The sequence below is a fragment of the Rattus norvegicus genome, chromosome 1 (genome assembly GCF_036323735.1).
Source record: "Rattus norvegicus strain BN/NHsdMcwi chromosome 1, GRCr8, whole genome shotgun sequence".
NCBI lineage: Eukaryota > Metazoa > Chordata > Mammalia > Rodentia > Muridae > Rattus > Rattus norvegicus.
The window spans coordinates 237,328,769-237,344,208 of record NC_086019.1 but is presented as its reverse complement, the minus strand read 5'-3'; the positions used below and the strand labels follow the sequence as shown (position 1 = coordinate 237,344,208).

Sequence of the window (15,440 nt, the reverse complement as noted above, 5' to 3'; positions counted from 1 at the left end):
CCATCTCCAAAGTCATCCTCTAACCTCTATGCACGTACCTTGGCACATGAGTATCTGCACTAATGAACATCACATGCACACACACATGCACGCACACACATGCACACAGGCACGCATGCACTTGCGCACCATAATAAAGAGGACCAATTTTCCCTTGTCCTTTCAGATATAGGGGGGTGATTGTCGAGCTGAAGTTACCCCACGAAATGGATTTCAGTGGCAAAGATGTCAGTGGGGTGCTGTTCCAGTACCCAGACACTGAGGGGAAGGTGGAGGACTTCACGGAACTTGTAGAAAGAGCCCATCAGACTGGGGTAGGTAAGCCCCTTGTTGAGGCTTAGAAAGCCATGTTCCGGTTTCATATCTGTCTGTCTGTCGGTATGCTTTAATCTCTTTACAATTGTCATGCGGAATGGTGACATCCTCTTCTCCCACTCCTTCCTCTTCATTAACGTCACTCGCCAATCCCTGATCCTCAAGTACACTCTCAGTAAATATCCTGTGCGTGACTGCGTAAGCAAAGGGGACACAGACATGCACTGTCCCAGTCAGTCTGTCTGCAGTAGCCATAACTCCTGTGTACTCTCTACTCAGGATAAGGTGATAACCTTGACCTCTTCTCCATTTCCTCCCCCAGAGCCTGACCTGCTGTGCTACTGACCTTTTAGCTCTGTGTATTTTGAGGCCACCTGGAGAGTTTGGAGTGGACATTGCCCTGGGCAACTCCCAGAGATTTGGAGTACCACTTGGCTATGGGGGACCACACGCAGCCTTTTTTGCTGTCAGAGAAAGTCTGGTGAGGATGATGCCTGGAAGGATGGTGGGGGTGACAAGGTAAAGCTTCATGCCCCTTACTGTGATCATGACCTCCCTGTTCCTTTTCTCTCCTCCATAAAGAGTGTGTGTGTGCATGTGACTGTATGTCATGTGTGCCTAGGAACCCAAGGACACAAGAAGAGGGTGTTGGGTCCTCTGAAGCTGAAGCTATAGGCAGTTGCTGCCCAGCATGGGTGCCAGGAAATGGATTCAAGTCCTTCAGAAGGGCAAGCACTCAACAGCCGAGCCCTCCCACCCCCGTTCTTTTTTTCTGATATCTCTCTACATTTAATTGGTCCATGTCAAGTAGATTAAAAACAAGTGTAATACAAACTAAGAAGAGGGATCCATCTGGGCTGTGTACTGTGCACCGTTATTCAGACAACATGGAAAGGTGAGGTGTGTGCATCCTTTGTAAGGTATTAGTGGAGTCGCCATGTACAGGCAGTAGCTTGATAGATGTTTGGAAAGACCTGCATATTTTAAGTGCATCATGCCTACCAGTGTCTTTCTTAAATATTCATTTTGTGGATGGAAGAACTCACTTTTGCAATAAAAGCACAGATTTAGTGTGACCCAGTAGGGTTCTGGAGGTTCCTGCCACATGGTTTTTAGTCTCAATGGCTGTGTAACACTATATGTGTATCTATACTGTGTGTGTGTGTGTGTGTGTGTGTGTGTGTGCATGTGTATAGTTTTGGGGGACTAAGATAAATATGTGTATATATATGTCTATATATATACACATACACATATATATGTATGTATATATAGATATATACATATTATGATAAATATATATACATGTATATGCAGTTTATATATCTGTATATGTATCTGTATATATGTACCTATAAATACATATATGTAATATGTAAATATATTTATAGTTATATAATATATAAATATATATGTATTTACATTAGTGAGGGGAAATTTTTCTGAGTTGAGTAGTGAGACTATTAACATTCCTTTCAGTTTCCATCCAGTCCCTTCCAACCCCCAGTGAAGAAACTATTTTCTCAGGTCATCACCCTTCCACTTCGTCAGCCACGAAGACCAGGGTGACATATAATCTTTGGTCCCCATCATCCTGTGAGGCAGAGTGATTCCTGGGAAATCTCCTTTCATTATTCCTGGCTTTATTGTCTGTATCTCAGTGCCTAAGTCCAAATCAACAACCTATAGTATTAGTTGAAGAGGGCCACTTGGAAGTTGGTTTTTATGAACTTCACCCACACGAGCCCACTGCGTTCACTTCAGCTGGGAAAGCAAGCCCATCTAAGACAGCAGTTCTCCACCTTCCCAACGCCACGACCCTTTAATACAGTTTCTCGTGTGGCGACCCCCAACCATAGAATTATTCCTGTTGTTACTTCATCACTGTAATTTCGCTACCATTATGAGTCATAATATAAATATGCAGGATATCTGATATTTGACCCCTGTGAAAGGGTCATTTACTTCAAAAGGTTTGTGACCCACAGGTCCGATAACCTGGTTGAGAACTGCTGTTCTAATCCTTGGTGCTTTGATCGTCTGTGCTGACTGGATGTGTTGTTGTCTTGATCCAGGGATGCCACGGGGAAAGAAGTGTATCGCCTTGCTCTTCAGACCAGAGAACAACACATCCGGAGAGACAAAGCCACCAGCAACATCTGCACCGCTCAGGTAAGTATCATATCTAATGCTTGCCGAGTGCTGTGAGGAGCTCCTTCCCCCCTCTCACGTCCTTATTCAGTCGCCACCTACTGGCGAGCATGTACACTACAGATGGAAGGATCTTCCTGACCGAGAAGCCTGGTTTTGTATCTGTCACGTGGTATCGCATCGCATTGCGTTTCTATGCCACTGACATTGCCTAGGCATCCATTTTGGCATTAGTAACAAAACAATAAAAAGTACAACATTGGGGCCAGAGAGATGGCTCAGAGTACCTGCTGCTTCTCCTGAGGATGCAAGTTGGGCTCTCTTCTGTCCTCTGAGTATACCCATTCACATACACACACACACACACACACACACACACACACACACACACACACACACACACAAAGGTAAATCTTAAGAAAATACATTATTGGTGTTTATTTTGCCTAAAATCAACCTTTGCCGTCTTGAACTGCTTAATTTCGAAGAAAGGATAAAAGGATGCTCTTTAATCTCCATGTGCTTTGAGTGTGTTTATTATGAAGAATGGGCATCGTGGTCTCTCTATTCTTAACCATGGGCAGTCCATATGGGTAGACATGTGGCACCATTTCTTTGAGCTACAATGGAAGATCTCCAAGAAATAAGCCAGGGGGTCAGAGGTGACTGATGGGGCCAGAGGGGAAGTTTCAGGATGACATCTTCTGATAAACATGAAACGTTTTGGGGAGAATCACTGAAAATGTTTCCGAAATTGATGGAAATGTAGGTAGCAGTTCTGGGGCTTCTGAACTCCTTGAGTTAATTTGGGATTTGAGTCGGGTTCTAGAAACTTAGCCAAGGCTCGGCACGGGTGGTACACATACATACACACACACACATACACATACACATACACATACACACACACACACACACACACACACCATCAAAAGTAGGCAAAGCCAGGCATGGCGGTACACGCCTTTGATTCCAGCAGGAATTAAAGGAGACAGGGGCAAGAGGGTCTCTGATTCTCTGTAAGAGTAGCCAGTGCTCTTGGTTACAGAGCTGTCTCTCTAGCACCTATTCTGTGTGTTTGCTTTTAATATAGGTATGTACAACTATTCTGTTTGCTTGTTTATTTTTTAATTTTGTAATACAGGTATGTACATGAACACGTTTTGTGTGTGTGTGTGTGTGAGAGAGAGAGAGAGAGAGAGAGAGAGAGAGAGAGAGAGAGAGAGAGAGAGAATAGGTGCATGTGTGTCATGACACACGTGTGCAGGTCAAAGGACAGTTTGCATGGGTCAGTTCTCTCCTTCCACTGATGAATCGAGATATCAAACTCAGCTCGTCAGGCCTGCAAGCTCTTCTGCCTGCTGGCCCTTTTGCTTCACCGTCTGAAAATCATTTCCAAGTACGCCTGGGCTGTGTACATGAACGGAGTTATGTGGCTGCTTCTTCTTCCTCTACCTAGCTTATGTATAGCTCGTCCCATTGTTTCTTTCTGCATATTTTACAGCAGTTATGAAAACGGTGTTCATAAGAAAAGCCGAAAGAAGATGATGTTTGCCCTGGGGGTGTAGCACTCTGTCTTCCCTGGTTGTTATCTTTTCATTCTGCCGATTGTCTGGTTCTTTATTCAGTGTTCCTTCCTCACATGTTCTGTAAGCGGCCGACGGCTCATAGCCCTCCAGAGCCTTTGTCTTTGCAAAGCATGCAGTTGCCCTTCTGCCAGGATTCAGCTGCCCTTTCCTGGGCTCTTTCCTCTGCCCTGTCTTTGAGTATTGTCTGATGCTGCGTCTGTCAACTGTTGCTTGTTCTTCTTGGTCCTGCCTGTGGTCCACCATGGACTTCTTAGATTTGCATCATTGGTAGAGCATGGCTGCTTCTTTCTTTTAATCTCTGAAAGTCTGTGAATGGATTACATTTCAAACTCTTCCTATGAACTTGTGGCCTAAATGATATCAAAATTATCACAATGTTTTGTGCCCCCCCCCCTCCTTTTTTGCTTGAAACGGGGCCTCATTGCATCCCAGGGGACCCTCAAAGCCACTATATAACCGAGGATACTGTCTTAGTTAGTGTTTGACTGCTGCCATCAGACCCCATGACCAAGGCAGCTCTTATAAGGACAGCATTTAATTGGTGCTGGCTTACAGGTTCAGAGATTTGATCCAATATCATCAAGAGAGGAACATGGCAGCATCCAGGTAGGCAGGGCGCAGGAAGAGCTGAGAGCTCTACATCTTCATCTGAAGGCTGCTAGCAGAATGTTGATTTCTAGGCAGCTAGGGTGAGGATGTTAAAGCCCATGCCCATGGTGACAGCCTACTGCAACAAGGCTACACCTCCAAATAGTGCCACTGACTGGGCCAAGCATATACAAACCATCACAGACACTCACTAGATTTCTCATCCCTCCAGACTCTAGCACTTGGGAGGTAGAGACAGGATGATCATGATTTCAAGGTCACACTGGGAAGCATAAGACCAGTTCTCCCAAAGAAAAGTAATGGAGATTTATTTCCACTACATAAAATGATATATGTGCTATATGAGATGCAGAAGGCTAGTGGTTCTCAACCTTCCCAAAACTGCAACCCTTTTAATACAGTTTCTTATATCGTGGTGACCCCCAACCATAAGTTATTCTCATTGCTACTTCATAACTGCAATTTTGCTACTGCTATGAATTGTGATATAGATATTTGTTTTGTGATAGTCTTACACAATCCCTGTAAAAGAGTTACGAGGGGCTGGGGATTTAGCTCAGTGGTAGAGCACTTACTTAGGAAGCGCAAGGCCCTGGGTTCGGTCCCCAGCTCCAAACCCCCCCCCCCAAAAAAAAGTTACTTGACAACCCCCCCCCCCAAAGGTGTCTGCTGGTGTAGGCGAAGAATAGGCAAGGTCAGGCCAGAGGACTGGATCTAGAACAATAACTGTCCAGGCTGATCAGGATGTACTTGCACACACAAGGCTTTCTAGAAAGGAAAGGAGAAGAAAGGTTTAAAGATCTCCCTGAAAGGCAGGTGTGGAACCACAGGACTGAAATCTCGGCAGTAGGGAGACCGAGGCAGGAGGATTTGAATTTAAGGCAAGCCTGAGGCAAACAGCGAGACCCTGTTAACAATAATAGAAAGTATGAACGAGATGGTTCAGTGGGTAGAGGTCTGCAGACTCAGGCCTCATGACCAAGTTCCATCCACACAGCCCTCAAAGTAGCAGGAGACAGTTGACCCCCAAGAGTTCCATCTTCCTTCTGTGTGTGCTGTCTCTGTCTCTGTCTCTGTCTCTGTCTCTGTCTCTGTCTCTGTTTCTCTCTCTCATACACACACACACACACAAATAAATAAACAAACAGGAATGTATTGTAGGTCAACACACACACATGTATATATGTAAATATATTTAATATTTAAAAATTGCGGGGGCTAGAGAGATGACTCAGCGGTCGAGAGCACTGACTGCTCTTCCAGAGGTCCTGAGTTCAATTCCTAGCAACCACATGGTGGCTCACAACCATCTGTAATGGGCGTCTGATGCCCTCTTCTGGTGTGTCTGAAGTCAGCGGCATTGTACTTAAATATAATAAATAAATAAATCTTTAAAAAAAAAATTACGGAGTCTGCCAGGTGTGGTGGCACTCAGGAGATACAGGTCGGCAGATCTCTGTGACTTTTATGGGCAGCTTGGTCTACATAGTAACTTCAAGGTCAGCTAGGCCCGCCTAGAGATCCTGTTTCAAACAAAACAAATAAATGAATAAATAAATTACAGGGTCTGGGAAGATGACTTTGTGTTAAGATCTCTTATGGATCTTACAGAGGACCTGGGTTCAGTTCTTAGCATCTATGTGATGTCTCACAACTGTCTACAATTTCAGATGTAAGGGATTGGGGTTCGATTATTTTCCTGACCTCCATGGGTTCTTGCATGCATGTGGTGCACATACACACACACAGGTACACACATATAATTCACATATAAAGTGAATACTTTAAAATTACATTTATTTATTTACTTATTTATTTAGTGAACTGGTTCTTAACCTGTGGGTCGTGACCCCTTTGGGGTCACATCAGATATCCTATATATCAGAGAGTTACATTACCGTTCATAATGGTAGCAAAATTACAGATATGAAGTAACAATGAGATAATTTTATGGTTAAGGTCACATGAGGAGCTGCATTAAAGGGTCACAGTGTTAGGTTGAGAAGCACTGCTCTACTGTATCTGAGTATGGGCACGCAAATGTCATGGTGCTTGTGTGGCAGTCAGGGGACAACCCCAGATGTTGCATTTCCATTTCTGGCCTGACGTGGGTTCTGGGGACCTGAACACAGCCCCCAGCACACTCCTGGGTAAGTACCTTACCCACTGAGCCATCTCTCCAGCCTCACTGATCTGTCAGTTACTGCAGTTTGGTCCCTTGTGCTTTAGCCTCAGAATTGTATGTCTGAGTTTTTGAGTGAACATTGCTTGTTGTTTTGGTTCTTAAAGAAATGTTTGTGTATAAAATCTCAGATCTCATTTTTTCCCCATCGAGGTCTTTGTTGCTCTACTGTCTTCCAACAGTAGCTATTGCTTGCTGGTGCTGCTAGCCTTCCCTTATGACTGACACGATCCCTTTACCAGTGAGACCCCCTTTGTGAGGGTTGGTATAGAGACTTAAGTGCTGTCTTCCCTCAGGATATGTAAGTGGTTGTTACAGAGAATGCAGGAAATTAAATCATTTTGGGCTCATTTTTCTTCAGCTTGGGCATCCTAAATCTGTAGTTCCTTCCTCCACCCCCACCTGTCTTCTAACACATGGTTGAGTCTGTAATTGTTCTGTCTTGTTTCAGGCCCTGTTAGCCAACATGGCCGCCATGTTTGCCATTTACCATGGATCCCATGGGCTTCAGCACATTGCCAAAAGAGTTCATAATGCTACTTTGATTTTGTCTGAAGGTGAGTGATTTATGTTCCCAACATAATAAGATGGATACATGTGTTTTAAGGATGTGAAGTCTTTGGGTGGGCACAACACTGAATACAAACTATTGGTCAAATAAGAAACAGGACAGTATTTTCAGTATCTACGATAGCATGACAAACAGACTGCTCATTTTTTCTTTTTCTTTTCTCTCTTTTTCTTTTCTTCTCCTCTCCTCTCTCTCTCTCTCTCTCTCTCTCTCTCTCTGTCTGTCTGTCTCTGTCTCTCTCTCTGTCTCTCTCTCTCTCTGACATGGTCCCACTCTGCAGCCCTGGCTGACCTACAACTCACCATGTAAAACAAACAGGCTTTGGACTGGGACTAAAGCCATGTGTCACCCCATTCAGTGAGTGTTGATATTTGTAATAGATGAAGCTCTTGATCTTTCTCACCCCAAATGCAAAAGGAGGATGGACATTTTTATGAGAAAATGATCAAAAGTCATTCTACAATTCAGAAATAAATAAGTATACCAACAATGACCAGTGGACCCACAAAATCTTAACCTCATTATTAATCCAGGAACTATTTTATTCACTCATTTACTTTTGTTGTTTTCTTGACAAAGGTAATCTCAAACTGTGTGGCTGAAGAGATCCTTGAACTCCTGATCCCCTGCCCTTGCTTGCCGAGCAGTGAGATTATAAACATGTGCCACCACACACACTGTCTTATTACTTTTGGTTTTTGCTGTTTGTATGGTTTTGGGGGCTGAATTCCAGAGCCCTCTGCATGTCTAGCACTGAGGCTCTAGGCCCTTGACCTTTTACTTTGGCAAGGATTGTCAAATGGCCATACCCTATCGTGGTAGCTTTTTATGGATGACAGCTAAACATTGTATCAAAAAAAAAATTAAATTGACTCAGGGAAGATGACCTCACAAACACAGGGTCTTGAATATAGATCCTCAGACTCCACTTAAAAAGCCGGGGTGTGGCTCAGATTTCAGGCCTAGCTATAATCCCAGGGGTGGGGAGGTATTGACTAACAACCCCTGGTTTGCTAGCCAGCTAGTTTAGCGGAGTTGGTGTGTTCCAGATTTGGGTTGGCCCTGAATCAATAAACAGACAAACAAACAAAGAGAGAAATATGAAAGGGATTGAAGAAGGTGCTCAGTGCTGACCTCTGACCTCCACATGCACATACATTGTACACACAGAGAAGTGCAGTTGACTAACAACTTCTAGCTGTTAAAACAAAACCCTACTTAATTGTGCCTAAACATCATCTAGCTACACTACTATTTAGGCACATATCTAAAGGAAATAACCTGATAAATGTGAGAGGGTTGTCCATTGAAACCTCATTTACAATAGATAGTCCAGCTTTGGACTATTATTGGAAGTAGATTAAATGCGCAACAGCACATAATCACACTGTGTCTCGTCTAATCTATTCAGCTATTGAAAAAATAATTATGTGGGAATTGATCTGTAGGCAAGCAAAGATGAGACCTTGTATAGTGGCTCATGTCTGTAATCATAGTTAAGGTAAATTGAGGCAGAAAGATGGTCATAAGTTAAGGCCAGCCTGGTCTACATGGTAAGCTCCAGGACAGACAAGACTGCATAAGAAGAGCCATGATAAGTTCCAGACCTACGTGAAATTTGGTATAATCCTCCTGCCTCATCCTCTCAATTTATAGGGTGCTAGGCATAATGTCCTTTTTAATCACGCACACAGATACACACACACACACACACACACACACACACACACACACAGAGGGAGAGAGAGAGAGAGAGAGAGAGAGAGAGAGAGAGAGCCATAGATAAAGAGACACAATGAGACTGCACCCATTTCTAATTTGTACATGAAAACATAGGTAGTAATGATTTCTGGTTGGTCTTCTGGTAATTTCTTTTCCTCCCTTGTTGCTATGTATTTCATGATTTTTCTATAGCATAGCATTAATCGTTGGCCGGTAAACATGCAGTGGTCACCTCTTGATGTCTGTGACGCTAGGGGCTATTGTGCAGCGCTCTGTCTGAGATGGTTGTGTTCCCCGTCTTGCCTAGGTCTCAAGCGAGCGGGACACCAACTCCAGCACGACCTGTTCTTTGACACTTTGAAGGTTCAGTGTGGCTGCTCACTGAAGGAGGTGTTGGGCAGAGCAGCTCAGAGGCAAATCAACTTTCGACTCTTCGATGACGGCACAGTGAGTCAGAGGCTTAGTGTTTGTGCCAGTTCTTTGTGTCTCCATGAGTCCTCTCATGAAGAGCCTTCCATTTTGTTTAAAGAAACACTGGGATTCAGAGTCTACTACTTTTGTAAACAGTTTCGAATTTCTAGCCTGTTCTACTGTGATCTTTTCGAAGAAGCATAAATTGTGCTCAGCGTTTCCCGATTGTTTTTGTATGTGGGGACTGTTCATGCTTTAGTGTCTAAGTCAGATAACAAAGGAGATTTGGGGGATGAAGACGCTAACCACATTTAGTGCCTGTGGGAGCATCCTGAAGTCACTGGACTGTTAGCGTCCACAGTTGTCTTGCCAAATTTAATTAAAGCTTGTCAGGTTTGAGACTGGTCTAGTCCCTTTCCCTTAAAGGTCAACTTGCCCCTCACAGTTCCTGGTGTTCTAGGATCAGAACGTTCTCCCTTTTGGCGTCTTGGACAGTTTTCCTCCTGTGATCTGGAGTTTGGAGCTGATGGCTTCCGTTTGGTTTTTGTTTCTGTAGCTTGGCATTTCTTTGGATGAAACAGTCACTGAGAAAGATCTGGATGATTTACTGTGGATCTTTGGCTGTGAGTCATCCACCGTAAGTAAAGACATGTTCCATTCATCATGATTATTAGGTGCGGTGTCGAGAATGGCTCCGCTCTGCCTTTTGTGGGCCTGAATATGAGTTAGAAAGCGCTCAAGTGTGGCAATGGCCATCCTGCTGTTCAATTTATGGCACTGCCTATCTGTCCCTTGTTCCCGTGACTGCTGAAAACTAAAAGTCACTGCGAACAGACCCTACCCAGGTCGGGACATCCAGGCTAGGTGAATTATTAGTGGTGCTGCACCCTGACTTTAACGCAAAGATTTGTGACATTGCATCTCGGTTTCTGTCAATTCTGGATGTGACACCCATTCATTTAACGAGTAATTCTCAAGGATGTAATATGTGTCAGATAATGTATACCCTGAGGTTATGATGACGAACTGAGCATGGTTCCTGCCTCTACTAAATATACCGTCCAGTAAGGAGCCAGAGAAGTAATCCCAGCATGGTCTGCGAGGAAACCAGGGGCAGAGCGGGCCAGCTTCTTTCTTACCAGGGCTCGGGTCAGTTACCTACCTTAAGATAGGAGCGTGAGCGTGAGCTGTGATACATCAAGATGGTGTGAGAGGAGAAGGGTAGGTTCAGATATATATTCTACCCTGGTGGAAACAGTCATAAAGGCCAGGAAGACAGATGCCTGAGACACTGAAGCTGTTCTGTGTGACTGAGTGGGTTCCCACAATAGCCAACCATCAGGGATGAACGAGGCACAGGCTTACCATGCTGTAGGACAGAAGTGAAAGAGATGGCTCTCTAGACCCATGGCAGGGTCTAAGCAGAGCATATGCTTGTTATATATATTGAGAATATTCAGTGAATATTTGTTTACTGAATTAGTGAAAGAAAGCTTTTACAGTAGGAGTTGAAATAAACTCTTCAGAGTACTGAGTGATGGTCTTTGGTTGTCCAGACTTATTAAGAGCATTATTCAACTCCAGAGACTAGTTATAAACTACCATGAAGCTTCCCAGTGGTCCCCCAACGTTGAAATTTATTAAGTAAATAGGACCAGGTAAACTCCTTTCCTGTAGAACACCAAAGTGAGTTTCCTCAAGATTGTTGGTCTATATACATTTGAGGGATGTTTCTGGAGTCATTGACATGACTTGAGGTAGCTGTGTCTTTCCATTTGTTTTCTGCTGCTGTGATAAAAACACTATGACCAAAAGCAACCAAAAGCAGGAAGGTTACAGTATATCACTGAGGAAAGGCAGGGCAGGAACTCAGGTGGAAAGCATAGAGGGACACTGCTTATCGGCTTGTTTCTCACAAAATCCAGGCCCATGAGCCCAGTGTGGCAGCAACATACGCCATCCTCCTGCATCAGTCCTCAATCAAGAAAGTGCCCCACAGATTTGCCAAGGGCCAATCTGATGGAGGAAGTTCCTAGGCAAAGATTCCCTCTTCCCAGGTGACTTTAGCTTGGGTCAAGTTCACAAAGGCAAACCAGCACACCATGCTGTTGACATAGGGAGGGATGAGGAACAGGGCATGTATTAGATTAGATGTTCTAGATATAAAATCTGTATGATCTGCACACACTTTCCCCATCATTAGAACAGCTTCTTGGCTCTCCTGATAATATCACTGATGAACAGAACAGATGTTTTTATTTTTGCTTACTTATTTTGTTGTGCTAGTGAAACACACACACACACACACACACACCCAGCAAGTAAGGACTTGACTAATGAGCTACACCCTGTAGTTTACAAATCTCGGTTGTTTGTTTGTTTTTTGTTGTCTTTTTGGTGGTGTATTTAACTCAGGCCAGGCAACGGATCTGCTCCTGAGTTACTCACATAGCTCAAATGTTCTTATTTATTTGTTTGTTTATTTTAATTTGTTTTTGGGTTTTCTTGTTTGCTTGCTTGTTTAAGTCAAGATCTAGTGTAGCCAAGGGTTTCACAACTTTTTTATATTTATTTATTTTTATTTTACATGTGTAAGTGTTTTAACATATGAATATTCGTGGTCAGAAGAGGGTGTCCAATGTCTTGGAACTGCATTTACACAAGGTCGTAGGCCACAACATTGGTGCTGGGAACTGAACTTAGGTCCTCTGAGAGAGCAACCAGCGCTCTTAACCACTGAGCCACCTCTCCAGCCCTGTACAGATGGAATTGTTCATCTTCTTGCCTCTACCTCCCTAGCACTAGGATTGTAGGTGTATGTCACACATCCAGTCTGTGCTGGTCTATGGGTAAAACTCACACGAGTTTCAGAAGCACTGTGCCAACTTTACATCATCCTCAGTCGGCCCCTCAAATATTTTTGATTTTTAATGTGTTGCAAGACTAGAAGGGTTTCTGTAAGCATCTCGGCAGCAGAGAGATGAACCCAGGGAAGCAAGGAGACAGTTTGGCTCAACGCAACTCAGTAGCCAGTGTTGGTTCAAACATCCGGAGTCTGACCCAGAGTGATTTATTTTAGACCAGTGGTTCTCAAGCCTCTTAATGCTGCGACCCTTTAATACAGTTTGTGATATGGTGACCCCACCCAGCATAAAATTATTTTTGTTGCTACTTCATAACTGTGATTTTGCTACTGTTATGAGTCTTAATGTAAATGTGCACCTTTTCCGATGGTATTAGGCAACCCCTGGGAAAGAGTCCTTTGACCCCGGGGGTTCTGACCTGCAGGTTGAGAACCACTGTTTTAGGCATATTTAAGCACAGCACCGTTTGGTAAAAGCTATTCTAGTGTTGGTTAACTCAATCCTGCACTCAAAACAAAGCATATATCTCTCTGTCTGAGGGACACAGTAAGCTAAATACAGATCAGATGAGACTATGTCAGAACTCTCTGTAATTTTCATAAAGTTCTATGGTCTGACTGAGAAAAACCGATTTATTTATGATTGATTGAGAAAAACAAATTTATGATCTGGTGCTGGAAAAACCCCTAACCACAAAAATACTAAAGACAGAGCACAAAAGTCACCAGGCTAGAAAGTACGCCTGCTCCAGCCTTCCTAGTGGAAAACGGGTTTTGCATTTCTTCCCTTGAAGGAACAACCCTTTGGGCTTAACATTCCTGGCGCCTCTAATGCAGAGGTTCTCAACCTGTGGCTTACGACCCCTTTGTGGTTGTGCATTCCAGTATTTACGCTATGATTCAGAACAGTAGCACAATTACAGTTACCATGAGGTAACAACCAAATACTTTCCTGGTTGGCAGTCAGCACAACATGAGATGCTGTACTGAAGGGTGGCAGCGTTAGGAAGGCCCTAGAACTGCTGCTCTAGTGCGTGTCTGTGAGCACAGAGGCCTCCACGCCCCTGACACAGGTCATCATTTTTTCTCTTGTGCTGCTCATACACCATTGTTAATGCACGCCTTTAATCGCAGCACTTAGGAAGCAGACGCAGGTGGACCTCTGTCTGAGGAAATCCTATCTACACTGCAAGTTGCAGGCCAGCCAGGACACATCATGAGGCCCTGTCTCAGATAATAACAAAGAACAAAAACCACGCTAAATAACAGGTCCCTATATTTTCATCAGAGTGTTCAATAACTTTGGTCTTTACATGAATGTCCATTTTGTTGGGTGTGTGATCTAACCTGGAGGCTTCCAGCCTTGTTCCTGTCCTTCAGCCTCAATGCTCCCCCCCCCCCTCTATCTCTCTCTCTCTCTCTCCCTCCCCCCTCCTCTCTCTCCCTCTCTCTCTCTCTTTCTCTCAGGAATTGGTTGCTGAAGGCATGGGAGAGGAATGGAGGGGTCTTCTAGGGTCTTCATTCAAGAGAACCAGCCCGTTCCTCACTCATCAGGTGTTCAACAGGTTTGTGTGACTTCAGCCAATTCTGTGTTTTGTGTTCTGTGAACCAGGGAGCCCTGGGGCGGATGTTGTTTCTGATGCTGACCATGATAGGTCCTGGGTTATGGCCACTCAGCCAGGCTCACTAATCTTGTCATGCTGGAAAGAGCGCTTCCCCGATGTGAGCCAGGCATACCTTGTCTTCTGGTCGCCTGCACTGCTGGTGTTGTGCAAGGAAGGAGAATTTACAGACATAGTTCATCTCGGAAACCTGTGTCCTCTTCTCAGTGGCCTCGAATTGCTAGGGGTGCTCTGAGTGAGATCCCTTAGACTCCCCCCACCACATGAGTTAATGAGTCTCCAGGGCTGAGACTCCTTCTTTTGTGTGAGGACTGGCATGACTCTCATTTAATTTAGTGGCACCGCCCTTGTGATTTTCGTTCACAGCTACCACTCAGAAACCAATCTTGTTCGATATATGAAGAAACTGGAGAACAAGGACATCTCCCTCGTTCACAGCATGATTCCACTGGTAGCCGTTTGTGGCCTCTCTTCTCACTTTTAGCCTGATCCCGATTCTCTGTGGGTCATACCTAATACAGTACAAGAGGGGAGGAGTAGGACCTTGCGGGGAGGTGGGGAGGGGTCACAGGTGGGGCACAGAAAGTCACTAATGGGCTGGATGTGCTTCTTCAAGGGATCCTGCACCATGAAGCTCAATAGCTCATCTGAACTCACGGTAAGTAGCTCGTGTCTGCGACGTGGGCGTTTATGGGCAGATTTCCAGCAATGCAGAAGTAGATGACAAAAGCCTACCTAGACTGTGACTCTGGGCCCTAATGATCCTTTACTTTGTCATTCTGCAATCGTGGCAGAGACCCTGATGTTTCTTGAAACTTGATCAGTTAAATTTATAGATAAAGCTGGGTGTGGTGGTGTTCTCGCTCTTTCTCATACACACAAATAAATATGAATATATGTATATATTAATTTATTCAATTATATTCATATGTATAATGATTGAATATATACACATGCTAGGTATGGTGGCAAATGCCTTTAATCCCAGCACACCCTGGAGGCAGAGGCAGGTGGATCTCTAAGTTTAGGGCTAACTTGGTCTAAAAAGTGGATTTCAGACAGCCAAGGCTATACAGACAAACTCTGCCTCTAAAACCAAACCAAAACAACCCAATTAATGGACAAAATGTATTACTCTTATTGACAAAGTTTTATCTCAGGATATTTTTAAGGCCAATGATACAAGCAGTCTTCCTCGCTCAGTGTCCCAAGCAGCTGGGTCTACAAGCATGTCCACCATGCCCAGCTGTGTCAAGTGATTATTTTTACTACGGCACAGTACAGTGACTCTCTCCTATGTATGGGTCTCGGGGGTCAAAGCCAGGTCATAAGGCTTCGTGAAGAGCGACTTCATCACTGAGTCATCTTACCAACTCTTAGAAATTATTCTTTAATTAAGTTTTTT

At 44.1% G+C, this 15,440-nt stretch overlaps 1 protein-coding gene across 2 annotated transcripts in view; it reads left to right on the top strand.

Moving 5' to 3' along the window:
- Gldc (glycine decarboxylase) overlaps window positions 1-15,440 on the top strand; it is a 78,868-nt gene that overhangs the window by 31,412 nt on the left and 32,016 nt on the right. For both annotated transcript variants that reach the window (NM_001415944.1, XM_006231211.5), the window contains exons 6-14: window positions 167-314; window positions 638-834; window positions 2,391-2,487; window positions 7,298-7,403; window positions 9,447-9,586; window positions 10,107-10,187; window positions 13,881-13,978; window positions 14,402-14,486; window positions 14,652-14,693. In NM_001415944.1, the coding sequence (NP_001402873.1) occupies window positions 167-314; window positions 638-834; window positions 2,391-2,487; window positions 7,298-7,403; window positions 9,447-9,586; window positions 10,107-10,187; window positions 13,881-13,978; window positions 14,402-14,486; window positions 14,652-14,693 (994 nt within the window). The remainder of the gene's footprint in view (window positions 1-166; window positions 315-637; window positions 835-2,390; window positions 2,488-7,297; window positions 7,404-9,446; window positions 9,587-10,106; window positions 10,188-13,880; window positions 13,979-14,401; window positions 14,487-14,651; window positions 14,694-15,440) is intronic.